The following is a 27,405-nucleotide window of genomic DNA, read 5'->3' as shown; positions in this document are numbered from 1 at the left end:
CATTCACTGGCACAGGCAGGAGTGGGATAGCTGGGAGACAGGGAGTCCTTGGGAGTGGCACAGTGCTGAGGGTGGGAGAAATCCTGAGTGTGTACTGGAAGCACTGGGAAAGCAGAGCCTCCCCCAGCACTGCCATGTCAGGGCACAATCAGACCAAGTCCAGCCTGGAACTTTGTACTAAACATTTTAAAGGGTTCAAAAAAAGGGGTACAGAAAGGTCAAAGCCACATTTCTCCCCCAATCCCCCCCTTTTTTTCTCAGCTGCCTGAAATGCTTGACACAGTTGAGGCCCAGTCCTCAGCAATCCACACTGACACTGCTCAGCTCTGTGAGCTGGAGGAACACATCCAAAAGGAAAAAAACCTCCCTGGAGGCAACTGGAGACCAAGAATACAAAATGCTCTGGCTCTGGGCTGCTCACAATTGGTCCATGGAGACTCCTCCAGCCATGAGGAGCAGCTCCCTGCCTGCCCTGAGCCTCCAGGAGCCAGGCTGGGCAAGCAGGGATGGGGAGGGACCAGCAGGTGCCACCAGGGCTCGGGTCAGAGCTCCCATGCCAGGGCAGCAGGGTTACATGGGGTAGTTGAGAACGACGTCCTGCTTGGCCAGCTCCAGCAACATGGGGTCATCAAAGAACTTGCTGATGCTCACATCCTCACTGAGGCCCTGCAGGTAACACAAAACCAGCGTTATTCCCCACACAGCCACTGCCCAGACCTTGTAAAATAAATTTTCAGGCTCCAAAAAAGGCATGAGGTGCAGCTTGAAGGCATCTAACACTCTTCAGGAACCTGCAAACGTGGTTTCTGATGCTGAGCCAGCTCACTGCTCCTCACAGGAGAGCTTGATTCCCTCTGCAGCCCCTCAGTCCAGCTAAACCAGCACAGAAACCAGCTCACTAAACCAGCACAGAAAGCAGTTCTGCTGTTTCTGCTGGACAAGGGGGCTCACCAGGCCACTGAGGGCTCCTCAGTCAGGCCCTGCAGGTAACACAAACCAGGGTTATTCCCCACACAGAGAGCCCACTGAAGAGACCTTGTAAAATAAATTTTCAGGCTCCAAAAAAGGCATGAGATGCTTCTCTGCAGCTTGAAGGCATCTAACATTCCTCAGGAACCTGCAAGTGTGGTTTCTGCTGCTGAGCACATCTGCCAGCTCACTGCTCCCCACAGGAGAGCTTGATTCCCTCTGCAGCCCCTCAGTCCAGCTAAACCAGCACAGGAAGCAGCTCTGCTGTTTCTGCTGGACAAGGGGGCTACACTGAGGGCTCAGAGGGGCTGGGGAGGGAGCAGGGCACAGCAGAGACCACAGGATCCTGTTTTGGACTGGAGTCACTGATTTTGGACTGGCAGGCTCTGATGGGCAGCACGGGAGAGGTCCTGGGGCACAAAGAGCACTCTGGGAACACAGAGGGGATGTGGCACAGCCAAGGGACAGCACAGCAACAGCTCAGCTGCTGGGACAGGGGCAGAGCACAGGGATTTGTTCCCTGCTGGGACAGAGGCACAGCACAGCACAGGGATGTGGCCCAGACACACCTTCCTACGCCTGGTCTTGATCATGAACTCCCTGGCCAGGTGTGGGGCTGGCTGCGGCTCCAGCGGCCTGATGACGATGCTCTTGTCCAAGGGATCCCCAGGCACGATCTGAAACACAGGGCCAGGGGGTGAGAGGGATGCTGGGGCTGCTTCAGCCTCCTGGAGAAACATCCCTGGGTCCCACTGTTTTGCGGAGAAAAGAAGAAACCTCACAACTTTATAAAAGTTGTAAAGCTCGGTATGTTTATTTACGGCGCCGGACGCACATGGAGAAAAATTCTCTTCAAAAGGCATGCGTACCCCTGAAAATTTCAGACTTCCTTTTATCCCCCTTCCAAATGCATATGCATACAGTTTCACAATAAGTTCATGCATATTCATCTCACATGACACTTAGCACCAGTTCTTCTTTATCAAAGGAATTTCTAGGTCCGGGCAAATTGACCTCGTGGTCTTTTCTGTTTTTCTTTCTCTGTCTCTTTGCTGTCTCGGCATGCGAGTTTTTCCTTCAGCTTTGGCCTCACAGACTTTTCACCATTGTTAGACACTTCACCTAATCCAGGATGGATCCCTACTCTGTCTCACCACAGACACCCCAGCACCCCAGCTGGCACACAAACCCATGTCACTGCTGAGAAGTGAGAAGTGAATAACACAGTGCTGAGAACTCAAGGCAAGGACATGTCCCTCCCCCTTGCAGGACCTCACACCACCTCCTAACAGAATCTATGCAAATCCTGCTCAGCACAACCCCCTTCACAAAGCAGGCATGCTAATTGTTTCAGAGCTGAGCCTTAGGCTTTGACACACCAACCTTTAGGCAGCTCTCATGGAGCTGCACCCCAAAGCAATGTGCACCTCCCAGGACCTGATCTGCCCCAGACACACAAGTGGCCAGAGAACAGCATTTTGTCCCAAACTTTGCTTCCTACAGGTTTAAAACACCATCTGTGTGAGACACAAATCAAACTTTCTATGGCAGGTCAGTGAGTCTGAGCCTCAATGCAAGATTTCTGCTGCATGAACTGGACCCAAACATGTTCCCTCCTCTAAAGGGGGGTGTCCTCTCCCCAGGCACTGCAGGACCCTGACATTCAACCAGCAGCTCACTGGGACTGGGAGTGATGGGACTTGGAACAAAGCCTGGCAGACACAGAACAGCTGGTGCACAAACCTCAGCAGGATCCTCTGAGGATGCTCTCCAGAGCTTTCCTGCTCTGTTGGAGCCTGGTCCTGCCTGTCCCTCTTCCCCACCTCCCCAGGGCATGGACTCACCTGCCAGTGGTGGAAGACAGACAGGGAGAAGGCTTGGCCCTGTGTGTGGGTCCTCAAGTCTGTCTCAAAGCCAAAGGAATCAATGGCTGGGATGAAGGCTTTGATGGTGTACAGGGGAGAGCCTGGGATTGGAGCATCCTGGGTGACGTGGCCTCTGCAAAAGTGTCAAAGGATCAGCATTAATGTGTCACAGAGTCATGGAAGGGACATCAAACCCCACACAGTTCCACCCCTTATACCATGGCAGGGACACCTTCCACTATCCCAGGTGGAATCCAACCTGGCCTTGGACATTTCCAGGGATGGGGCAGCCACAGCTGCTCTGAGCAACCTGTGCAGGGCATCTCCACCCTCAGGGCCAAGAATTTCTTCCCAATATCCCATCTAACCCTGTTCTTTGGCAGTGGGAAGCCATTCCCCTTTGTCCTGGTGTGGCAGCAGAGAAAACCAGACAAGTTCCCCAGGCATCATTCTGGGAAAGGCTTGAGAAGATCAGAGAAAAGAATGAGAAACAATTCTTAACTTGCTGCACCTGGTGTTGTGAATGTGTGGAATGTGTTATGGAGATTTGTTTACCAAAGGGTGGTTTCTTAATTAGCCAATGGTGATGGTGTTTTAAGTCAAGGACTAATTTATATTTTTTAAACCTGGCTATAAGAAACTCATTGCTTTTTTACACCCAGGTTCACCTGTAGTGAACTAGGGTATTAAAAAGCAATGGGTTTCTTAATAAAGAAAATGATCAGGCTTTTATGGATCTGTGTCAATCATTACCCAGCTGGGGACTCACTGTGCTGGCAACCTGGCACTCCAGGCCCTTTTCCAGCTCTCTTGGTGCTCCTTTAGGCATTAGAAGGGGCTCTAAGGTTTTCCTGCAGCCTTTTCTTCTCCAGGTTGAACCACCCTAAAATTCCCAACCTGTTTTTAGTTGCTCCAGCCCCCTGAGCATCTTGTCTGGAGTCACTGAAGGAGGTCCAAGTCCTTCCTGTGCCCTAGGGCTGAGCACAGAGCTGTGCACATTCTCCTGACACTCAGCAAGAACCAGGCACAACCCAAAGGCTGTGTGTGATCCTCAACCTCCCTGCCCACACTGCTCAGGGCCAGGATCAGTCAGGAAGCTTCCAAATGTCACTTCACAGAGATTTCACCCTCTGCAGCAGTGGCAGGAGTTCTCCAAGAGCCCAGATCCCAACAGCTTCACCCTCTGTACCAGTGGCAGGAATTCTCCAAGAGCCCAGACCCAAACAGCTTCACCCTCTGCAGATTCACCCTCTGCACCAGTGCAGGAATTCTCCAATAACTCAGATCCCAACAGCTTCACTCTCTGCAGATTTCACCCTCTGCAACAGTGGCAGGAACTCTCCAAGAGCCCAGATCCCAACAGCTTCACCCTCTGCACCAGAAATAAGGCTGCCAACATGGTGAGATTTGTCTCAGAATAAAGGAATTCTCCAGCAGCCCAGGAATTCTCCAGCAGCTGCAGGAATTCTCCAAGAGCCCAGATCCCAACATCTTCACTCTCTGCAGATTTCACCCTCTGCACCAGTGGCAGGAACTCTGCAACAGCCCAGATCCCAGCAGCTTCACCCTCTGCACCAGTGCAGGAATTCTCCAATAACTCAGATCCCAACAGCTTCACTTTCTGCAGACTTCACCCTCTGCAGCAGTGGCAGGAACTCTGCAACAGCCCAGATCCCAGCAGCTTCACCCTCTGCAGCAGTGGCAGGAGCTCTCCAAGAGCCCAAATCTCAACAGCTTCACCCTCTGCACCAGTGCAGGAATTCTCCAAGAGCCCAGACCCAGTTCTGCTGCCCTGCAAGCCCCCAGTGCTGGCAGCAGGAGCAGCTCACCTGCGCCGGGCCAGCACGGTGTACACAGCAGACACACAGTCAGCAGGAGCCTGCACCTCCACAAAGTAGTAGGGCTCCATCAGACGAGGGGTGGCCTGTGAGGGGACAAGGACATGAGCCACTGAGTCTCTCCCAGCTCAACAGCACAGTCAAACTCAGTGCTTGGTGAGGTTACAGGGGTCCTGCTGTCCCATGGCTGCCCAAAGCAACAGCACAAACACTGCAAGGACCTTTTCTCCCTCAGGCCATGAGTCACACGCCTCCCTCTCCCCCTGCCCACCCTTCCCAGCAAGCCCAGCAGCAGCAGCAAGGGGAGGGCGAGCAGATGCACACCAGGCTGCAATGCAGGACTCTGCTGCAGACACTGATGGGCAGTGACTCAGAGCGCACCCAGAGCCCCAGGCAGGGCTGTGGGGACCAGCCCAGCCCAGGCAGGCCCTCACCATGAGGAAGGCAGAGTACACCACCCTGCGGGCCGTGGGGATGATCTGCCCTCCACCCCTGTGCAAGGGCTCCTGAGCAATCACTGCGTCCAGGATCTTGAACTTCACGTTGCGGATCACTGCAGAGGGAGAAATGACAGCCAGTGACCTCAGGGGACATCCTCTGCAGCACCAACCACATCCCCACATGCCCAAACACCCAGCAATTCTCCTAAATTTAATTCCAGCACCACCACTTCATAACCCTGCATATCACAGAGTCATGGAGTGGAGCCTTAAAGCTGATCCAGCCCAACTCCTTGCCATGGGCAGGGACACCTTCCACCAAAGCCTGCTCAGCCTGGAGCACCTGAATGCTTAAAAATGGAAGAATTTAAGCAATTTCTCATTGTTTCAGTTTCCACACAGGTCTCACTTACATTCATCACAGAGAGGCCCTTCCCTGGTCCCCCACTGGAAGCCCTGCACGATGCTGTCCTTCACTGAACCCAGCAGAGACTTGTCCACCTAGAGACACACAGACACACAGACAGACAGATGGACAGACAGCTTCAGAGACCACACCTCATCACACCCAGTATCACCCAGTTCCAAACCAACAGCAATGTTCCCCTGTGCCCCCATGTCCACTCACTCCCTCTCACAGCCCAAGAGCATCAGCACCATGTAATTTCTACAGCACTAGAAATTAAGAGCCCACATTTTAGGGGATTCTGAAAGGCAAGGTAAAAAAATAAAAAGGGGTTTTTTTTGCCTTTTGGCTCAAACAGCAACACCTGAAAAAAACAAGTGACCTGGTAGGATCATTGTGGGGAAAGAGCAGCAGGTCTGAGGCAAACAAGGATAACCCCAAAAGCACCAGGGCTTTGCTGAAAGTTCTGGGAGCACAGGACAAAGAGTGGACTGAAGAGTGGCCCCCACTCCTCACCTCTGAGGGCAGTGTGTCATCTACCAGGATGTTTGGGCCAGTGGCATCAGGCCCAAAGGCCCAGATGGAACGGGCAGCCAGCAAATCCCAGTCGTATTTGGTCTGGAAGAATTCACCCAGCTTCTTTCTGATAAGAGAGAAAGGGAAGAAACTTTAGGAAACAAGAATCTGACCTGAACTCGATGTATTTACAATCCTGTTCCCTTCAGGCACAAAAGTCTCAGAGATGCCCACAGAGTGGCTGGCAGGAAAACCAAGCCAGGATCTCTGCCTGATCCTGTGCTCCTTGCAGGTTCCAGCATTCCCTTTTCCCCCAGTTATTTACTTCCAGCTGCACTCCTGCCCCCCCAGATTGCTCATACCTGTTCCATGTTATCTGCACCACTTCATTCTCAATGTCCTCTGCCAGTCCCTTCTCCAGGGGCTCAGCAATCATTGTGATCTTGTTCCTGAGGAAAGACCACAGTGATGGAAATGGGGCTAACTGGGAAGACTGGCAGCCCTGGAGGGGCTGGGATGTGTCCAGAGAAGGGAACAGAGCTGGGGGAATCAACCTGGATGGAGAGAGGAGGCTCAGGGGGCACCTTCTGGCTCCCCACAATTCCCTGACAGGAGGGGACAGCCAGGGGTGGCTCCCAGGGGACAAAGGATAGAGTGAGAGGAAGAAGCCTCAAGCTGAGCCAGAGGAGGTTTAGGTGAGATATCAGGGAAAATTTTACACAGAAAAGGCCTGGCACAGCTGCCCAGGGCAATGTGGAGGCATCATCTCTGGAACTGTGCAAAGAACACATGGATGTATGGATGGTTTAGTGGTGAACATGATGGTGGTGCTGTGTTGACAGCTGGACTTCATTTAGGGTCTTTTCCAACCTTAACAACTCCACAATTCTGTGATTCTCTCACTGCACCCAGCTTGGATCCAGCAGGGCTGATGCAGCCACCTGCATCCTCTGTGTCCCTGTGAACACAGCCCAGGGACAGCTGAGGGACAGAGTGGCTCCAGCCCTCCTGTCCCACACCCAGGGCTGCAGGAGGGAGCCCTTGGGCTGGGGAAGGTGGCCCTGGAGCTGCATCTGACACAGCAAATGCTGCCTCAGTGCCTGAAAGCTGCCCCCAGCACAGAAGGTCAAAGCCTGACCTAAGACTGGAACAACCTGGTCTGGTGGAAGCTGTCCCTGTCCATGGGAGGGTTTGGAACTGGATGGTTTTTAAGGTTGTTTCCAAGCCAAACCATCCTGTGATTCTGTGAAGAATGGAACCTCTCTGTTCCCAGAATTAAGGCTGCCAAACATGGTGAGATTGTCTCAGAATAAAGGAAGGCAAGCAAAACCAGAAACCACAGGGGAACACAGGAGAGTCCACTTCAGCAGATCATGATTTCTCTGAAAATTCAGGTATGGGAACATCCTGTGCACACAGATCTCCCTTTTCCAATCCCATGCCCTGTGAGGGGCAGGAGGAGGGAGATGAGAGCAGCTGCAAGGCTCCAGGGCATCACCAGGAGAACAAATCCAAGATTACACATGGATAACAGAACACACAGCTCTTCCTCATGACACTCTTGGGGGAATTACTGAAGGCAGCACTTTGGCACCTGCTCCAGGATCTCAGAACTGCTGAGAAGGTGTGACACTTAGGGAAAAAGGAGGATGTGGATTTGGCTTTGTTCCCTTCATTCTCAGAGCTCCTACACAGCACAGGAACATCCCTGGGACCCTGGTGTGTCCCTGAGGAGCTCAGTGGGACATTGCTCACTCAGGAATGTGCCATTTGGTGGACAACAGCCAGTGGGGAGGGAGAGAGAGACCCTCCCCCTGCCCCCTCCCATGCCAGCTCACCCACAGCCCTTACTTCTTGTTGGGTGTCTCAGCAAAGCACTTCAGGGAGGATGTTTCCACCACTGTCTCACAGAATGTCACCACTGGATCAGCCACCTAAAAGAACAAAAGGTTTGTAAAGTTTTCAGTACTTTTCTGCTTGTAAAATGACTGTTTGAAACCTTTGAACACCTACAAGAAAAAACTGGCTCAACTGGTTTTAATCAGGGTTGTGTATGAAGCACTGAGGCTTTCAAATGACACAGGAAAATTTAAATCTAATTGCAGGTATCAAAAATCTGGCTCAATTTATTTATTTGATGCTAGCCAGGCAATAAATAAATTGAGCAGGCAATGCTCTAAGCACAGGGAAGTCTGGAATAAATAAATTGCTAGCCAGACAATGCTCTAAGCACAGGGAAGGCTGGAATATGGAAAATTCTTCTCCAAGCCAATGTGCCACTCTCAGTCCCACTGGTGACAGTCAGGCTGGAAGAGACCCTTTTGCACCCTAACAACTCCTTTTTGCTTTTAAATTTTACAGGAATGTAACAAAATCCATGTTGTATGTTCAGGCAGGTTCTGAGAGAGGGGAGCAAACCCCTGTCCAGGGTTTCCAGTGGGACAATCCCTCTGTGACAGCCTCACCTTGATGTCAATCTCAGAGTACATCTTCCTCAGGTCGTGCATCACACAGTCCAGGTACAGCTCTCCTGTGCCCAGGATCACATGCTCCCCAGATTCTTCCACCTGGAAGAGAAAAGAGGGATTCAGCTGGCAGCTCACAGCTCCTTCCTGCTCAAGCCTGAGGAAGAATCAGCCTTAAATCCACTTTGTTAGAGTCAGAACACCCCAAGGAAAACTCCCAGAGCCTTGTTCAGGAGGAAGTGCTGCTGGGCTCTTCCCTGGCACAGCAGGATGATTTACATTTTCTTTTATTTCTACATCATTTATAAGATCAACTGAAACAGCATGAAAAGACCCACAACAAATATAACATCCTGTGGTAAAAAACCTGATTATTTTCAAGATCAGCCCAGAGGCTGCCCCCAGAACTGGCTGGAAACAGCCACACAAACACACAGAGAAATCACAGAATAGAATGGCTGGAAGGAATTTCTGGAAATGATCTGATGCAGGTGCCCCCAGCAGTACCTTGGTTGTAAGTGAGGGGTAGCTCTTGTTGACTTTACGAAGACCATCCAACATTTTGGGCAGCTCTGAGGGGTTCACTGGCTCCACAGCTATTTTGATCACAGATGTGGTGTTGAACTTCAAGGGACGAAAGATCTGAGCCTGGAACCAGAAAGGACAAAGAGCTGAAATTGCATCCCTGCATGTCCTCAGGGTCATACACAGCATGTGAAGCTCTTCTCTTTCCCTCAGTGTGTCACAGACATCTTTTATGAAAAATCCTTTCATAAAATTCTCAGGATTTTTTCTCCTGAGAAGCTGACCAGTGTCACAGACATATTTTATGAAAAATCCTTTCTTTAGGATTTTTTCTCCTGAGAAGCTGAGAGGCTTCAAGAACAAAATGTAAACATTGATTATCTGCTGCTGTGGAATGAAACAAGTAGATCTTTGATTAGTCTATGTTAGTTGTTTCTAATTAATGGCCAATCACAGCCCAGTTGGCTCAGACAGAGAGTCCAAGATGAAGTTTTTGTTATCATTCTTTCTTTCTTATTCTATTCTAAGCTAACTTTCTGATGAAATCCTTTCTTCTATTCTTTTAGTATAGTTTTAATGTAATATATATCATAAAATAATAAATCAAGCCTTCTGAAACATGGAGTCAGATCCTCATCTCTTCCCTCATCCAAAAACCCCTGTGAACACGGTCACAGACCAGAGTTTGTAACTTTATCAGATGATTAAGTAAAATTCTCTATTTTATTTAGCAAATTTCTGTAAAATGGTGTTGACTGGCATGAGTTTTTTTCATATGATTTCCCAGTGAATTTATCCTTTGGAAAAATTATTTTTTATTATTTTGCCCAAGATTAGCAATAGCATGGAGCTCTATAATTACAGATATCATACTGCTTACCATCCTCAGCCATTAGCAGAAACTGCTAGCAGTCTTACTGAATTTCTCTGGTGCTCCAAAATGTATTGAAAATGAGCATTATTGAAATGATCCTCTCACAAACATTTTGAAGAAGGCCTCAGAAACAAAATGTAAACAATAATTACCTGCTGCTGTGGAATGCAACAGGTGCATCTGTGATTGGTCTCATGTGGTTGTTTCTAATTAATGGCCAACCACAGCCCAGCTGTCTCAGAATCTCTGGTCAGTCACAAGATTTTATTATAATTTCTTTCAAGCCTTCTGATTAAATCCTTTATTCTTTTAGAATAGTTTTAATATAATATATATATATATCATAAAATAATAAATCAGCCTTCTGAAACATGGGAGTCAGATCCTCATCTCTTCCCTCACCCTGGGACCCCAGTGAACATCACCACACTCTTGTGCCCTGCCACCACATCACACAGGGATTCTTTAACCCTTCTAGAGAAGCTTTTGGGCTGTGCCCCATCACCCTGCAAGGCTGAGCAGTGCCAGCCACGCCTGGTACCTCCTCATTGCCCCGAGGCTCTGTCACAGTTGCTGTCTTCACTATGGGCTGGTCCACGCCCTCAATCAGCACCCAGTTGCCAGCAGGAACTCTGTTCACCTCAATGTGATACCTGAAAGGCAGGAGAGCATCACTGCAGCCTCAGACCTTCCAGAACCTTCTTCTTCCCTCCCAACCCCTCACCAGGTGACTCCTCTCCCAATAAACACATTGCCAGAGCTTTGTGTACCTTGCAACTGAGATCCAGAGGCGTCCAACGGTGCAGATCTGGGAATCCTCCTCATCCTCCAGGGTGTAATTCTCCCCAAGGACCTTCACAGGCTGCCCAGCATGGATGGTGCCACTGAGCACCCTGCCAAAGGCGTGGAACTGCACACCATCATCAGTGCTGTACATCTTGGTGGTGTGACACATCAAGGGACCCTTCCCGTGACACACAGAGACAGAAATGAGCTTCTTGCAAAACACAGTCAAGAAATGCACACAGATCTGGCAGGACTGGACTTTGATGATCCTTGTGAATCTCTTTTAACTCAGAATAGTCTGATTTGTGGATAAATAATTGGAATTTAGCCAAGTCCTTCAGCTCCTGCCACTAGCAGCCCTACATCTCCTTGCCCTGCATGGAAAGCTCTGGAATGACCATGTGAACTGTTCTGGAGCTCCTGTAGAGCAGCAAATGGTGGCTGGGACAAAGCCATGAGGAAAAATGTCACCTGCTGGCCTGCAAATGTCACCTGAGCTCCCCAAGATCACAGCTCCCAGTGCCACCAGGTCACTCCACACCGGTGATGTGGTGACAGTCACCACTGTGGAGTTTTATGTGGATAATCACAACTCATTAAAATAAATTTCTCTGCAGACATCAGAGCAAAAGTCACAGGCAAATTTCTCACTCAGCTGCCAGCGTTGGTGGCTCCAGACAACTCCAAATGACAGCTCAGTGCAAGCTGTTGGAGGAGGAAGGGTTTGCAGGGCTGGGAGAGGAAAGGTGCTGACTAACTAACACAGGGTTATTTTTATCAGCACCATGCAGTTTTTTAGAGTTTAGAGAGAGAATTAAACTTCAAGGAAAAGAAACAAAAAGACTGCAAAAGGACACAAAACTACCCTGCAGCTCCCACATGCTCTGGAGTCCTGACCTAGTCCTGTTCTTCTCTGAACACAGTGAAACAATTCCCTCTCTCCAGGGCTGCCCTGGCAGGCAGCTGAAGCTCCTTGGAGTGAAGAGATTTGTTCCAGTGTCGGATGAGAGGTTTCAGAGTGCTGCAAGTCAAATCTGTGCAGGGAGGCAGCAGCCCTGGCAGGGCAGGGGGAGCAGAGCCTGCTGGAATTGGTTCTGCACACTCAGAGCAAACACAGGAGCTTCCTTACATCAGGGTCACACTCGCTCATGGCCTCGCCCAGGTCGGAGTCGACGCCGCCGGTGTAGGTGTGCTCGATTTTGGTCTTGGCCCCCACTTTTGGGGAGGGAATGTGCTGCACACACATGTCCACAAAACCTGCAACAGGAACACTTGGTGAGGACAAGGTTAAGCAGTGTGGAGGAAAAAATTGGACTCCATAAACACAAGGCAAAGCCACGGTGACTGCAGCACCCACAGCAGCAGGGAGAGGTGAGCAGTGCCTCAGGCTGTCCTGGTGTCACAGCTTAGATTTGGGAAACTGAGCAGGATCTGTGCAAGTTAGCCCTCCTTGGCCAAAATATAACCCTCAACTCTTGGTGTGAGGTGAAAATTGTGGAGGGGAAGACAAAGAGCTTGTTTGTACCTGTGAACTCCCCAAAGAATTTCTTGCAGACGAGGCGCAGGAGGGGCCGGATGTTCAGTTTCAGCTCCTCCTTGGTCAGGTGGATGCCAAGCTCATCCAGAGTCCTGGGCAGGGTTGTGTCCACATCCCCCACCACCTGCAGGACCACAAGTCTCACTCTCAGGTTCACTGTGGGGGTCCCAGTCAGCATCACAAACCAGGCACAACCTGCAGGGCTCTGGAGCTGCACTGGGTTATGGCTCACACAAGAGCCAGATGGGTCAAATCCATGAATCATGGAATTAAGGCTGGAAAAGCTCTCCAAGATCATTCCCCCAGCACTGTCAAGGCCACCATTAAATCATCTTAGACCCCAAGTGCATTTACATTGCTTTTAAATCCATCCAGGCATGGTGACTCCATCACTGTCCTGGGCAGCTGTGCCAGGACTAGAGAACCCTTAGGGGGAAGAAATTTTTCCTAATCTCCAACCTAAACCTCCCCCTGCACAACCTGAGGCCATTTCCTTTCCTCCTGTCCCTGTTCCTTGGGAGCAGAGCCCGACCTCCCCCAGCTGCCCCATCCTGTCAGGAGTTGTAGAAAGCAAAAATTTCCCCCCTGAGCCTCCTTTTCTCTAGGCTGAGCCCCCACAACTCCTCCTCATCCAAGTTGTGCTCCAAGTCCAAGCACTGTCACTTGGCTGCTATCAGAGCACATAAGGAAAAGCAAGGACTGTTCTATAACTGCAAATACAGCACTGCACTTGCAAGAAATAATGATTACTGTGCACCCCCTGTGCAGAACAGGACAGGACCAGAACCCAGTGCCCAGCCCCAGCTGCTCCTGCTTGGAGCTGTGGGAGGGAGAATGACCCATGACAGACCTGAGCCAAGATCTTGTACAGGGGCTCCAGAATGAACTCCACAAAGCTGGGAGTTCAGCCCAGCCCAGTGCCCAGCCCCAGCTGCTCCTGCCTGGAGCTGTGGGAAGATGAATGACCCATGACAGACCTGAGCCAAGATCTTGTACAGGGGCTCCAGAATGAACTCCACGAAGCTGCGCTGGGAGCTGCTCGTCGGGGCCTTCTTGGTGAATTTGCGCCTGTTGGAGACCAGAGAGGTGAGGAGCAAGAACTGCAGCCTGCCAGAACCCCTGCACAGCCTCTGCTCCTCCCTCCCATCCCCTGGGAAGCTGTCAGGGACACATGGGCCAGGTTAACTCCAAATGCAGGCCAGAAGAGCCTCTCTGCTGCTGCTTGTGGTGTGAATCCAAATGGATTCCCATTAGGCAGGAGGGCTGACTCAACCCTTCCCAGATACTACTCCACTGTCATACACATTTTATGAAAAATCCTTTCCTTAGGAATTTTTCTCCTGAGAAGCTGAAAGGCCTCAGGAACAAAATGCAAACAATGGTTATCTGCTGCTGTGGAATGCAACAGGTGCATCTGGGATTGGTCTCATGTGGTTGTTTCTAATTAATGGACAATCACAGAGAGTCCCAGCCACAAACCTTTGTTATCATTCCTTCTTTTTCTATTCTTAGCCAGCCTTCTGATTAAATCCTTTCTTCTATTCTTTTAGTATAGTTTTAATATAATCTATATAATAAAATAAGAAATCAGCCTTCTGAAACATGGAGTCAGATCCTCATCTCTTCCCTCATCCTGGGACCCCTGTGAACAGTCACACTCCACCACAGGATCACAGGATCAGGAGTGACCTTGGGTCCACATTTTACAGGAAAAGAAGGGAAAAACCCAGGAATAAAGTAAAATTAAAACATTTAAACAGGGTTCTTACGTCTTCGGGTTGAAGTAGATGTCGCCCCAAAGCCGCTTGGCAAACTCCTGGTAATTGATGTCTCCTGAAGGAAAAAGCAAATGAAAAAGCCTCTCAGATATCACTGCTTTTTTCATAGCTTAGAAATCTTTATATTTTAGCTTTTAAAACAAGCCTGAGGATTCAATTTAATGAACTGATGCTGATGAGTGAAAGGCTCGTCCCAATTCTGAGTGAAAGATTAAGAACTGTCCTGGGGAGAGCAGGCAGAGATGAGCAGAGAGAGTCCAGTGGGGATGTGCCCAGCAGCCCAGGGACACTGCAGCTCACACACTGACTGCCCAGGAACACAGGAGCCCAGGGACACTGCAGCTCACACACTGACTGCCCAGGAACACACACAGCAGCCCAGGGACACTGCAGCTCACACACTGACTGCCCAGGAACATTCCAGCTCTCTACCCACAGGGTCAGAGCTCAGAATGCTGCAGGAGCCCAACCTCATGTGCTGCACTTCCAAACAGGAATGCTGTGACTGCTGCTGCAGTGCCAAGGTGCTGGGATGGCCTCCACCAGCACCAGCGTCTTCAGCCCTGCTGAACATCTCCAGGTTTCTTCCTCTTCCTCAGGGACCACATAGTCAAACACCCAGCACTGAAGGTGCTGTCATGGTGAATTTACAAATCCCAGGATGGAATGAGAACCTGCAGCAGGTTCCAAACAAGCTTTTGCTGTGGGCAGGTGTGTGAACACAAGGAATTGCCTGCTGGCTGCAGTCTGGACAGTGATGCTGCTCTAACCCCTGTCAGTGACATGTGGTGGCTGCACACACAATTCCTGGGGACCAGAATTCACTATTCCCAACTCCAAGCTCCTGCCTTCCCCACCTGGTTGGCATCTCCTGCCAACTGTGCTGTCCTCAGCTCCCCAAGGCTCTGAGTTAATGCTGTGACACTTCAGGGAGCTCATTTATTGCTCCAAACTCTCAGGACATGTGACAGTCCTGGCACCATCACTCCCTGACCTCAACAACTTCATCCTCCCTCAGGCCAAGCTCTCTGCAAGAGCTGCCCCAGCTGCTTTACAACCTCCTTCTTTCCCTGCTCTCAGCTCCTCCAGATCCCCAAATTCCCCAGTGGGGCACTTCAAAAACCTGGGCTGTGCAGCTGCTCATGCCAGCACAGAGCCCACTGCTACATGCAGCAGATTGCCTTGAGTGGGCACCTGGGGAGCAGAAAATTAAATCCAGGCCAGAAAAAGACAGTTTCTTAAAAAAGAAAGAGGGCAAGAGTGCAAAACCTTGTGGGCAAAGCTTGTGCCCAGCTGCAGCTGAGTCTTGGACTTTTGGGAAAAGGCAGGAAGAGTTTAACTGCTTCACTCCTGAGCTGCTGACAGGGAGGCAAAGCACAACACACACACACCTGCCTTCAACTGCTTGTTATTTCTGCTCAGGGTATGAAAAAACTCTTGGCTTCTGACTCAAGAAACATTTATCAGGAGAAAATATCTTTGCTCAAACTGTGTTTGTGCTTTTTAACCCCCGAGGCTCAGCTCTGCAGCAGCACTCAGCTCTCAGCAATTCCAGAACACAAACACTGGCCATGTGCAGGGGAAGCTGAATGGCTCAGAAAACCCCCACAAGAAAGGTTGGGGAAATGAGATGTTGAAGTGCACCAGGTTGCTGGCTAATCCTCACCATATGTGTCTGCATAAATCTTTGCAAAAGACCCCAGTGTGAAGCAGATGCTGTACTGAGAGCTGGAGAAGCACACATTCCCCAGAAGGGGAGACAGCACGAGGTTCTCATCGGTGGAATACATGCTGGGAGGAGAAAAATAAAATCAAATCAATGTTATGAACCAAAGAAGACACCTCAGCCCACTTCCCACACCCCACAGCAGTGACAGGCAAGGAGCCTGCATTGCCAAAAAGCATCTTTAAACAGGCTGCAGCTTGCTTGCCATCAGAATCTCAGGGTCAGGAACATTTTCTGCCTATAAATTTCAAGCATTAATGCAAAGATTTAAAGATCCTAGAACTACAAAGTCACCAGCACGAATGCTTCAGATTTTTTTATCTGGGATAACTTTTCTTCTTCTAAAAAAGCAGCCAAGCTGGTCAACCAAGTAAGGGAAAAGAAAATACAGGGATATAATTTAAATCCAAACAGGTTTAATGAGCTCACAGCCATGCTAGGAAGGATGAATTATTCTGCTCTCAGCACACACTAAACAAAAACATGCCAGGGAGCTTGTGGGCAAACAGACACACACTTGAAGGGCAGAATGTTGTTAAAAAATCCCTGGGTGCAGAAGAACCCACAGAAATGTCTAAGATGTCCCTGGCAAGGAGATTGGACTGTGTCAGTATCAAGATCCTTCTCCAGGAGTTGAGACAGCAAATCCTCTTTTAGTTTTGTATCAAGTATTTAGGAGCTTTGAGATATCTCAACCTCCAGTTTGGGATACAACCCAATAATTTCAGTGTATTTGAGACATCTGGGAGCACAAATTCCCTGCTCTGGTCATATGCCCACTTTCTTTACTTTTTAATGGAGGAGAAATGAAATGGGGCAGGGGAAATGAAATCCCTGGAGTTTGCCAGGAAGAGCCAATCCTCCTTAATTCAATGTATCAGCTGAGATGAACTCCCAGTGGTTCTTCCTGGCCCATTTTCTATGACTCAACACATCAGTGGACAAACTGAGGAGTTCTCTGTGAGCCATGGGACAGGGACAGCAGCACCAACAATGCAGCCTCACCTGATCAGACCATTAACTTCATCCACAATGTGTCTGAGCTTGTAGTAAGCGTCTGTGGGGGGCAGTTTGAGCTCCAGGATGAGTCTGTCAATCTTGTTGATGCACACAGTCACTGCCAGCCTCTCCTGCACCGCATGCTTGATCAGCCTCTCTGTGTTCAGCATCACCTGCAGGGAGCAGAGAGCTCAGAGCCCCAGGAAAATCCACCAAAATGTTATCTGAGGCATGAGGGACAACCAGTGACCCTTATTCTGCTGCCAGGCTGCAGAAAAGCCCAAGCTCAGCAAGCAGCTAATCCTGAAATTCACAAATAGGTGCTAACCCAACCAAATTCCTTGAATCCAAGCCTGTGGACATCTCTGATATAAATAAGCTGCTCAGTTTTAGGTACCATGGGCATGGAGATGCACACCAGTCACACAGTCAGCCTGCAGGCCACAGCATCACATCAGTGTGGACACAGCAGCCACAGGCTTGGCTGCCTGGTCAGCTGGAAAACACCCTCAAAGTGCCCTCCAAAAACCCTTCACCCCAGAAAGCTGAACCCAGCCCAAGCCTTCATGCTGAGGCAGGAGCACAGAGTGCACAGGGAGGGATGGAACCCCAGGAGGAGGAGGAGGAGGAGGAGGAGGCACTCACCCCCTCGGCCGCGTCGATGAAGAGCACGACGCCGTCCGAGATGCGAAGGCCGGCGGTCACCTCGTCTGAGAAGTTCACATGACCTTCAAAACCACAAAAAAGGGGGCAGTGAGAAGCACAGAGAGCCCTGGTGCAGCAGCAGCAGCACACAGGGTGGGAAGCTATGGGGCTCTGCAGATTCCTCTGGTTGCTGGTACCCACAGAGGCAGAGCAGAGATGGTTCCTCCTCAGACAGGGACATGGGAGCAGCTGCCAGCACTCCCCATGAGGGTTTAGCCTCAGCTCTAATGTATTTTTTTAAAATACACACAAGTTGTTTAACAGACACTTTTCCTCACATTTGTGACTGTTTTTCTCACAGCTCTGTGCAAGGACTTTGAGAAGAAATCTTCCTTCTTTTCCCAAAGACAACAGATGTCTCTCCCCCCAGCCTCCTCCTGCGCTCTAACCTCGCTCATCCTGAGCTGTAGCTCAGCAGATGTGTCCCAAGACCCTCTTCCCTAAACTTTCTTACAAATTCATCTGTGATTATTTTCCCTCTACAGAAGGAACTTGCTGAGTCTCACTGTGGGGCAACAGCATTTGAGCAAAGCAGGGTCAATACTGCACGTGGCAATAGCTGGGAAAATAAATTCTCCCTGTGCTGCTTGAGAAACACCTCTGCAGCCTCATCAGCTCTTAATTAGGCCAGCTAATCACAGACATGAGCCTGATCTGTCCCTGCCCATGGCAGAGGGTTGGAATTAGATGGACTTTAAGGTCCCTTCACCCCAAAGCACCCTGGGTGATTATGGGTCAGTGCTGCTGGAAGTGACTCCACAGGAATGAACCCAGCTGAAGGCTCAGCACTAGGCTGGAGCCAGCCATAAAAAGTACAAAACAAAGCCAAGTGCTTCCCACAGCAGGATTTCCAGGAGTGCACAATCACCTGGAGTGTCAATGATGTTGAAGAGGAAAGATTTTCCTTTGGTGTCTGGCAGAACAATTGTCACTGGGGTGCTCTTGATCCCCACTCCCCTCTGAAACACAGGAAACCAGGATTACAGGTAAAAAATAAACAAAGGGATCACCCTGTACAGAAACACAAGGATCATCTCTAAAAGAACATCAAGGAAAAATGAGAAAGATGGAACGAAGTAAATATTCATCCTGGAAGAGAGTAATAACCTCAGATCACCAAAGCAATAACCTCAGATCACCCAGCCCAGCTCTCCCATCTGTACTGGTCAGACTGGGGAGCCACCACTGCACCCTCAACACCTGATTTCAGCTGAGGAGGTACCACAGGCAACACCTGAGACAGAATGTGGGTGTTTGTTTGTGCTTTCACCCTCTGCTGCCACCAAGTTATGCCTCAAAGCACAAGATATGATCACACAGAGTATAAAATATAAACACTGAGAGGAGAAAAAAAAATGCTTCAAAAGATTGTTCTGGTCATGACACAAAATAACATTCCCACTCATGCCCAACACAGAGTCAGAGAAGGAGAAATGTATTTATTTTGAAATAATTTTTTTCCTCTTCTACCATTGGTGCAAATCCCTTCCTCCTTTTTCTCTCAAAGAAAGTAAGAATTAGCCCCAGACCGGGGTGACTCTGCTGCAGATTTAACATTACACAGGTTATAAAATCATACACGGAGATGAGGGAAGGAAGTTGGATCAGGAATCTTCCTGAGGCAAACAAGAGGAGCAGATTTTTTTTAATTAATAAAGAAAATAACCAAAATGTGGAAAGCACAGAAAGGCATTAAAATGGACAAGGAAACTGCCTACAACAGCTGTGAGTAAAGCATGAGACAACTGGATAAAATCACTACAAGGCCACTCACCTCCTGCTCTGTGAACAATATATCAGTGTAGCAGAGCTGCAAAGGCAAAACAAAAATCAGAGTGTCACATTTTGGTACCAGATACTCAGTTTGAAGCAGGACACAATAACTCTGGCACATCACTAAGGGGACAAGTAAGGGATAGAAGCAGGAACATTTTCATACAATTCATCGATTCATTTTCATATAATCCATCTGTTCATTCACATAATGCATTATGTGTACATTATATGCATTTCACATATTTATATACATTTTCATGTAATTCTTATATTCATTTTCATGTAATTCATAATGTGTACATTATATGCATTTCACATATTTATATACATTTTCATATAATTCTTATATTCATTTTCATATAATTCATATATTCATTCATATAATGCATTATGTGTATATTATACACATTTCACATATTTATATACATTTTCATATAATTCATATATTATTTTTCATATAATTCATATAATGCATAATGTGTATATTATACACATTTCACATATTTATATACATTTTCATATAATTCTTATATTAATTTTCATATAATTCATATAATGCATAATGTGTATATTATACACATTTCACATATTTATATACCTTTTCATATAATTCTTATATTCATTTTCATATAATTCATATATTCATTCATATAATGCATTATGTGTATATTATACACATTTCACATATTTATATACATTTTCATATAATTCATATATTATTTTTCATATAATGCATAATTTGTATATTATACACATTTCACATATTTATATACATTTTCATATAATTCATATATTAATTTTCATATAATTCATATAATGCATAATGTGTATATTATACACATTTCACATATTTATACACATTTTCATATAATTAATATATTAATTTTCATATAATACATTCATTCATATAATGCATTATGTGTATATTATACACATTTCACATGTTTATATACATTTTCATATAATTCTTATATTCATTTTCATATAATACATATAATGCATAATGTGTATATTATACACATTTCACATATTTATATACATTTTCATATAATTCTTATATTCATTTTCATATAATTTATATATTAATATAATGCATAATGTGTATATTATACACATTTCACATATTTATATACATTTTCATATTATTCATATATTATTTTTCATATAATTCATATAATGCATAATGTGTATATTATACACATTTCACATTTATATACATTTTCATATAATTCTTATATTCATTTTCATATAATTTATATATTAATTTTCATATAATTCATATAATGCATAATGTGTATATTATACACATTTCACATATTTATACACATTTTCATATAATTAATATATTAATTTTCATATAATACATTCATTCATATAATGCATTATGTGTATATTATACACATTTCACATTTATATACATTTTCATATAATTCATATATTATTTTTCATATAATTCATATCATGCATAATGTGTATATTATACACTCCCTTAGGGTGTACATAATATATAATCCAGAGGTAGAACTGAGCTCTGGCTTCCCAATCCCACATTCCAGCCCCAGAACCACCCTGTCCCCATGCAGTGTCCCCTCCCTCAGGGTGTATGTAACACAAAATGCAGACCTAAAACTGAACTCTGGCTATCCAATCCTACATGCCAGTTACAGAACCACCCTGTCCCCATGCAGTGTCCCCTCCCTGAGGGTGTAAAAGCCACCCCAGGGTGTCCCCAAGGTGGCAATTCCACAGCAGCTCACTCACATCCTGATCGTCGCGTTTCCGGATCTCGGGGTGCGTCTGCTCTATCAGGCAGTCAACAAAACACGTCTGCAAAAGAGCACAGAGAGGAGCTGCCTCTCTTCAGACAGACACAAACACAGCCCCATCCCTCCAGCAGCAGCACAGAAAACCTACTAATTCAACCTACAAAAATATCTGCACGTTTCACAGGGAAACCTAGTGTCAGGACAAGGGGGAATGGCCTAAAGTTGGGGGACAGCAGGGTTGGGGGGTATTGGGAAGGAATTCCTCCCTGAGAGGGTGAGCAGGCTCTGGCACAGGGTGCCCAGAGCAGCTGTGGGTGTCCCTGAACCCCTGGAAGTCTCCAAGGCCAGGCTGGATGGGGCTTGGAGCACCCTGGGACAGTGGGAGGTGTCTCTGTGCCACTGGATGAGTTTTAAGACCCCTTCCAACCCAATCCATGTTTGGATTCTGTAAATAAGTGCATGAGCAGAGAAGCAGAAGGTGCTGCTGCAGATAACCAGGGGCCAGGAGGGCTGGCAAAGCAGCAGGTCACCCTCACTACCCCTGATTCTGGATTATTCTGGCCACTGACAGCACCTTGCCGTGGTGCAGGTGCCCACACAGAGTCACATTCCGGATCAGCTCCGAGTTGTCCATCAGATCTGCCAGGAAACTGCAGGAACAAAAACACAAAAGGCTGTTGGAGGGTTTCTGCTGTGCCTAAGAAAAGTAGGTGCTGCTTTTCAGCTCCACTTTCTAGCCAAGGTGCCCCCTGAATCTTTGCCAAACTTTTATCCTGGCAGTGCCCTGCGGAGGAAGAATCCCACTTTCCAGATGGGGAGGACAAGAGAGTTGGAGTCCCAGACAGATGGCAGTGGGTGGGAGGATACAGAGCTGGTAAAGCTGCCAGCAATTGAATATTATTGAATATTTTTCTTCTCTTCTAGTCAGTACTGGAGCAAAAATCACATCCATGTACTCAGATGATGAAGCACTTGCACTCAAAGCAAGGCAGGCAGGCAGGTAAATGGTGGTGGTGGATAACAAGCACCCCATGGAGCTCTGAAAGCAACCACAGACCATTCATTCTGATTTTCAAGCCTTAAAACAGTGACATTCCAGGCACTTAAGGAATTAAGTCTTTTTCAAATTAGCAGCTGAGTTGGGTAATGATGAGCTGGTCACTTCTGGATGGATGCTGGCCAAAAGATAATTGAGATCCTAAATTACCACCCCTAAAAAATAATGGGAAGCTATAAAACATGCAGCCACTGCCAGAGGCCTGCAGAGAATAAGTGCTGTCAAATAATTTCCTTTTTAAACAGATTAAATTTTCACTGATACAACAGACTTCTTAATGTAAAACATTTTGATTAAGAGCTAAAAAATACAGCAATCAATATTAACCCTGATTAAAACCTTCCTAATTGGTCTGAAAATACGGCTAAATGGGAAATCAATACCAAGCTTGCAGGTTTCTGGCTACATCCCACAAGGAATTTCTTGTGACCCATCCTAACCAATTCTATCAACAAATAGGAGAAAAATGAATTAATTACAAATGGAATGAGCAGGGAAGTGGTGGATAATGCAGAGCTCAGGTCAGGGACTGAGAAAAACCAGCCCCAGCAGCTCCTGGGCTCTGCTCCAGCTCTGCTGAACCCCCCAAGCATTGAGCACATCCCCAGGGACCCCTGAGGGAACACCAGCTCCAGGAACATCTCCAAATCTTAAAAAAAAATTAAATTTTTTAATGCATTTGGAATTTTTTCCAGGTTTTCTCCCAGCCCTGGTGTCCAAGAAGCTGCTTTGGGACACAAGGAATGGACCCAGCGTCCTGCTGACTGCACAGCACTCTGCACTCACCCAGCAGCAGAAAAATTCCCAGTGGAAACTGGAATGGATGGGATCTAATCTGGGATCAACCCACAATGTGCCAGTATGATGTGTGCTACACACTGAGCATGTGGGTATTGAACAGGGTGCCCAGAGCAGCTGTGGCTGCTCCATCCCTCAGGCAGGGCTTGGAGCACCCTGGGACAGTGGGAGGTGTCCCTGCCATGGCAGGGGTGGCACTGGGTGGGCTTTAAGGTCCCCAAACCATTCCAAGAAGGTTTCCTGAGCCACAAGCTGTTGCTATGGGCTCATCTCAGCCCCTGAGGTGAAATTCCTTCTGTGTCCAACCTTACCCTGTGTCGCAGACATTTTTTCATAGAAATCCTTTCTTTCACATTTGTCCATCTTCTGGGAAGCAGAGCCCCAGAAGAAGAATGTAAACAATTGTTATCAGCTGCTGTGAAATGTAGCAGGTGCCCCTGTGATTGGCTCATCTTCCATGTGTACCATTAAAGGCCAATCACAGGAGCAGCTCAGGGACAGATTCCCTGGACACAGAACTTTGTTATTCATTCCTTCTATTCTATTCTTAGCTTAGCAGCTCTCTGCAACTTCTCTTCTTATTCTTTTTAGTATAGTTATAATGTATTATATATCTTATATCAATAAATCAAGCCTTCTGATCAAGAAACAAGATTCTCGTCCTTCTCTCACCACAGTGACCGTCTAAGGTCACTGTAATAACCCTGGGCCCATTTTCCACGGGAAGGGAAACTGAAATAGTTTGTCCTGCATTTCTCTTGTTTTGGGTTCAGAACCTGGGAATTGGCTGCTCTCAGGTCAGTGAGACCCCCAGATCTGTCCCCCCCAGCCCCACACTCACTCCATCTCATAGACAGTGACTGGCAGTGTCTGCTCCATCAGGGAGAACTTCTTGGTTTTCACAGGTTTGATGATGGGCTCTGAAAGAAGAGACAAAAGAACAAACTGTTCCCAGAGCCCCTGAGCCAGCAGGGTCAGGAATGGCCCCCAGGAATGGGGAATTTAGCTGAAAACCCCTCAGTTTTCTGGCTGACAGATTCTCTCAGCTGTTTGTCACAGCTGCAGGAGAAGGTCACTGCAGGGCCCTTCCAGCTGAGCAGGAATCAAAGGAGAGCATTTAAATGTATTTATTCTCCATTAAATCACTTTCCCATCTCTGCTGATTCCTGTTCTTCCAAAGACACCTTTGTTTGTGGTTTTTGCAAACCAAAGTGCCCAAATCTGCACACAGCAGGCAGAGATCTGAGGCTATGAGTGGGCTCCAAAGGGGCAGGACAGAAGGAATATATATTATATTATATTATATTATATTATATATGTTATGTTATGTTATGTTATTATAGATATTTATATAATTAACTAACTATATATTATAGTTACATATATTATGTTGTGTTATATTACATTATATTATATCTTATATTATATATTATATATTATATATATTATATATATATGTAATATAATATTCTATTATATACATTATATTTATATTATATATTTATACATGTTATATTCATAATATATATAAATATATTTATTTAAATATATACTATAATAATATATTATATCATTATGTATAGATATAATATATCATATAATACATTATAATATATTATACTATTATATATTTTATATTGTTTATATTATACTATATTATTTATATATTATATTAAATAAAATATAGAATATAGAATATAGAATATAAAATATAATATAATATAATATAATATAATATAATGTAATATAATTAATATAACACAACATATGTAACTATAATATATATTATATTTTTATAAAACTATATATTATTATATTATATTAATTATATAAAAAAATCTATAATGTAAAAAATATAATATATTTATTTAAATATACACTAATAATAATTATATATGTACAAAGATAATATATAATATATTATATTATCCTATACTATTATTTATATTATATTATGTTATATTATATTATATTATATTATATTAATAAAATCTTATCATATTATGATCATATCAAATAATATTACATCATATCATATTATAAATATGCAATAATTATATATTAATATTAAATATTATTATACATTCTTTCCCTTTTCCAAGGATCCCCTGAGAGATCACTCACCAGTGAGTGGCTGTGTGTCCTCCTCCTGCACGATGGTCTCCACCTCAGGCCCATAGACCTCCTCTGCTGTGGGGTAGTACTTCTTGTCCTCATGCAGCACCACCTCCATGCCAGGGTGCTCCTCATCATGTTCTCCCATGTCATCATCATCATCATCATCCTCCAGCTGCAACCAAAGCTCTGCTGTGGAGCCCCCCAGGGGGACAGGCCTGGGGTGACCCCCGAGCCAGGGAGCCCCAGAGCAGCCCCAGCACCCACAGGGGGGCCCTGGGAGCAGCTCCTGGGTCAGGGACAGCCCCTGGGCTTGCAGGGACACCACACAGCCCAGGAACCACACCTGGTGACACAAACCCCACACACAGGGCAGCAGGACACCAATCCCCAAAACCAATTCAAGGCACAAACCCCAAAAATCAGCCCCAAATCCAAGACACCAATCCCAAAAATCAGCCACAAATCCAGGGCACAAATCCCAAAAATCAGCCCCAAATCCAAGGCACAAATTGCAAAAACCAGCCCTAAATCCAGGGCACCAATCCCAAAAAAACAGCCCTAAATCCAGGGCACCAATCCCAAAAAACCAGCCCCAAATCCAGGACACCAATTCCAAAAAACCAGCCCCAAATCCAGGACACCAATCCCAAAAACCAGCCCTAAATCCAGGGCACAAATCCCAAAAATCAGCCCCCAATCCAAGGCACCAATCCCAAAAATCAGCCCCAAATCCAAGGCACCAATCCCAAAAATCAGCCCCCAATCCAAGGCACCAGTCCCAAAAATCAGCCACAAATCCACAGCACCAATCCCAAAAATCAGCCACAAATCCCAGGCACAAAACCCAAACATCAGCCCCAAATCCAAGGCACAAATCCCAAAAATCATTCCCAAATTCACGGCACAAATCCCAAAAATCAGCCCCAAATCCAGGGCACCAATCCCAAAAATCAGCCCCAAATCCAGGGCACAAATCCCAAAAATCAGTCCCAAATGGGAAGGGGCTCCCTCAATTCCCCCATGGGGCAGCCCCTCTGCTCCCCCCCTGTCTTTGGGGTCTTGCTCTGCCTCCCCCATGAAAATCAGGCTCCCTGTGGCAGCCTCAGCTCCCTCCCAAGGGGCTCCCAATGGGACCTGACACCAAACCCAGCCAAACCAAACCCAGCCACAGCAGCTCCCGTTCACCATTCCAGCAAGATCTGTGTTTTTCTCTTTACCACAGAATAGATTTTGTAAATTTTTCAAACATCAGCCCCACTCGTTCCCTCAGCATTCCGGCCCCCGCTCCGAGCAGCCCCCTCAGACCCGCACGGGGCGGGAGCAGCTGCGGGCCCGGCCCCGCTCAGCCCCGGGGCTCTCTGTCCTCGTTCCAGCCCCGGGTGTCGCTGTCCCCTCTCCGGGGCTCGCTGTCCCCGTTCCGGTCCCGGGGCTCGCTGTCCCTCCTCACCTCTTCCAGATCTTTGGCCTCCCGGCCCAGCTCGTCGTCGTCATCGTCCGAGTCCAGCTCGGGCCCGATGTAATTGCCAAACTCATCGTACAGGTCGGTGTCCATGCTGGAGGTGGGAAAAGGTTCGGCGGGGGCGCAGAGACCGGGGCCGTGACAGAGCCCCCCCGGTGGACCGTGACAGAAACCCCTGGGGGCGGTGACAGAACCCACTCAGGGCCCGTGACACCGGGGGCCCGGCCCTGCTCCAGCCCCAAGGCCCGGTCCCGCTCTCCCTCCCCGGTCCCGGCACCGGTCCCGCTCTCCCCCTCTGGCCCCGGTCCCGGCTCACCCTCCCCGGTCCCGGCCCCAAGCCCCGCTCTCTCTCTCCCCGGTCCCGGTCCCGCTCTCTCTCCCCGGTCCCGGTCCCGCTCTCTCTCCCTGGTCCCAAGCCCCGCTCTCTCTCACCTTCCCCGGTCCCGGCCCCGCTCTCTCCCCGGTCCTGCTCCCCCTCTCGGGTCCCGGTCCCGGCCCCGCTCCCCATCCCCTGCTCTGGTCCCGTCCCCGCTCTCCCTCCCCGGCCCCAGCCCCGCTCTCTCTCCCCGCTCCCCGTCCCGGCCCCGGTTCCCCTCCCCTGCTCTGGTCCCGTCCCCGCTCTCCCTCCCCGGTCCCGGTCCCGCTCCCGCTCTCCCCCACCGGCCCCAGCCCCGCTCTCTCTCTCCCCGTCCCCGGTCTCGGTCCCGTTCTCTGGTCCCGCTCTCCCTCACCTGCCCCGGCTCCGCTCCCGCCGCTGCTCTCGCCGGCGCCGCCGCTGCCGAAGGCCCCCGGGCTGCCCTCTTCGCCTGTCGGGACAGAGCGTCCCGCGCCCGCCGCCAGCGCCTCGCCCGCTGCAGAAGCGCCGGGTGGGTTCGGGACCGGATCGGTACCGGTTCCGGAGCGTCCCGGGGAGAGCGGGGCAGCGCGGGGCGGCGGGGCCGGTTGTGCCGGGCGCGGCCGGGGCAGCCGCGGGGGCCTTGCGCGGTGCCGGCGCTCCGGCGG

At 47.9% G+C, this 27,405-nt stretch overlaps 1 protein-coding gene across 4 annotated transcripts; it reads right to left on the bottom strand.

Annotated features, from left to right (window-relative positions):
* Window positions 1–170: 170 nt before the first annotated feature.
* On the bottom strand, window positions 171–27,262 carry EFTUD2 (elongation factor Tu GTP binding domain containing 2). 4 transcript variants are annotated; one of them, XM_064733493.1, is made up of 28 exons: window positions 27,135–27,262; window positions 26,392–26,578; window positions 24,951–25,116; window positions 23,668–23,746; window positions 21,546–21,621; window positions 20,967–21,032; window positions 19,204–19,239; window positions 18,298–18,388; window positions 17,370–17,452; window positions 16,731–16,897; window positions 15,666–15,790; window positions 13,991–14,054; window positions 13,199–13,289; window positions 12,210–12,345; window positions 11,814–11,941; window positions 10,669–10,862; window positions 10,440–10,551; window positions 9,007–9,147; window positions 8,500–8,601; window positions 7,886–7,968; window positions 6,397–6,483; window positions 6,035–6,161; window positions 5,526–5,613; window positions 5,107–5,225; window positions 4,664–4,758; window positions 2,814–2,967; window positions 1,539–1,646; window positions 171–666 (listed from the first exon to the last, which is right to left on the bottom strand). In XM_064733493.1, exons 2-28 carry the CDS (start codon window positions 26,494–26,496, stop codon window positions 571–573), a joined length of 2,919 nt encoding a protein of 972 aa, XP_064589563.1. In that variant the 5' UTR covers window positions 26,497–26,578; window positions 27,135–27,262; the 3' UTR covers window positions 171–570. The 4 variants fall into 4 exon arrangements, with proteins under 4 accessions (XP_064589563.1, XP_064589565.1, XP_064589564.1 ...); XM_064733495.1 differs by having other exon boundaries at window positions 26,392–26,497; window positions 27,135–27,228; XM_064733494.1 differs by lacking the exon at window positions 27,135–27,262 and adding an exon at window positions 27,064–27,111.
* Window positions 27,263–27,405: the final 143 nt, after the last annotated feature.

The sequence above is a fragment of the Zonotrichia leucophrys genome, chromosome 27, assembly GCF_028769735.1.
Source record: "Zonotrichia leucophrys gambelii isolate GWCS_2022_RI chromosome 27, RI_Zleu_2.0, whole genome shotgun sequence".
Lineage (NCBI taxonomy): Eukaryota > Metazoa > Chordata > Aves > Passeriformes > Passerellidae > Zonotrichia > Zonotrichia leucophrys.
This window is presented reverse-complemented; position numbering and strand designations above follow the sequence as displayed.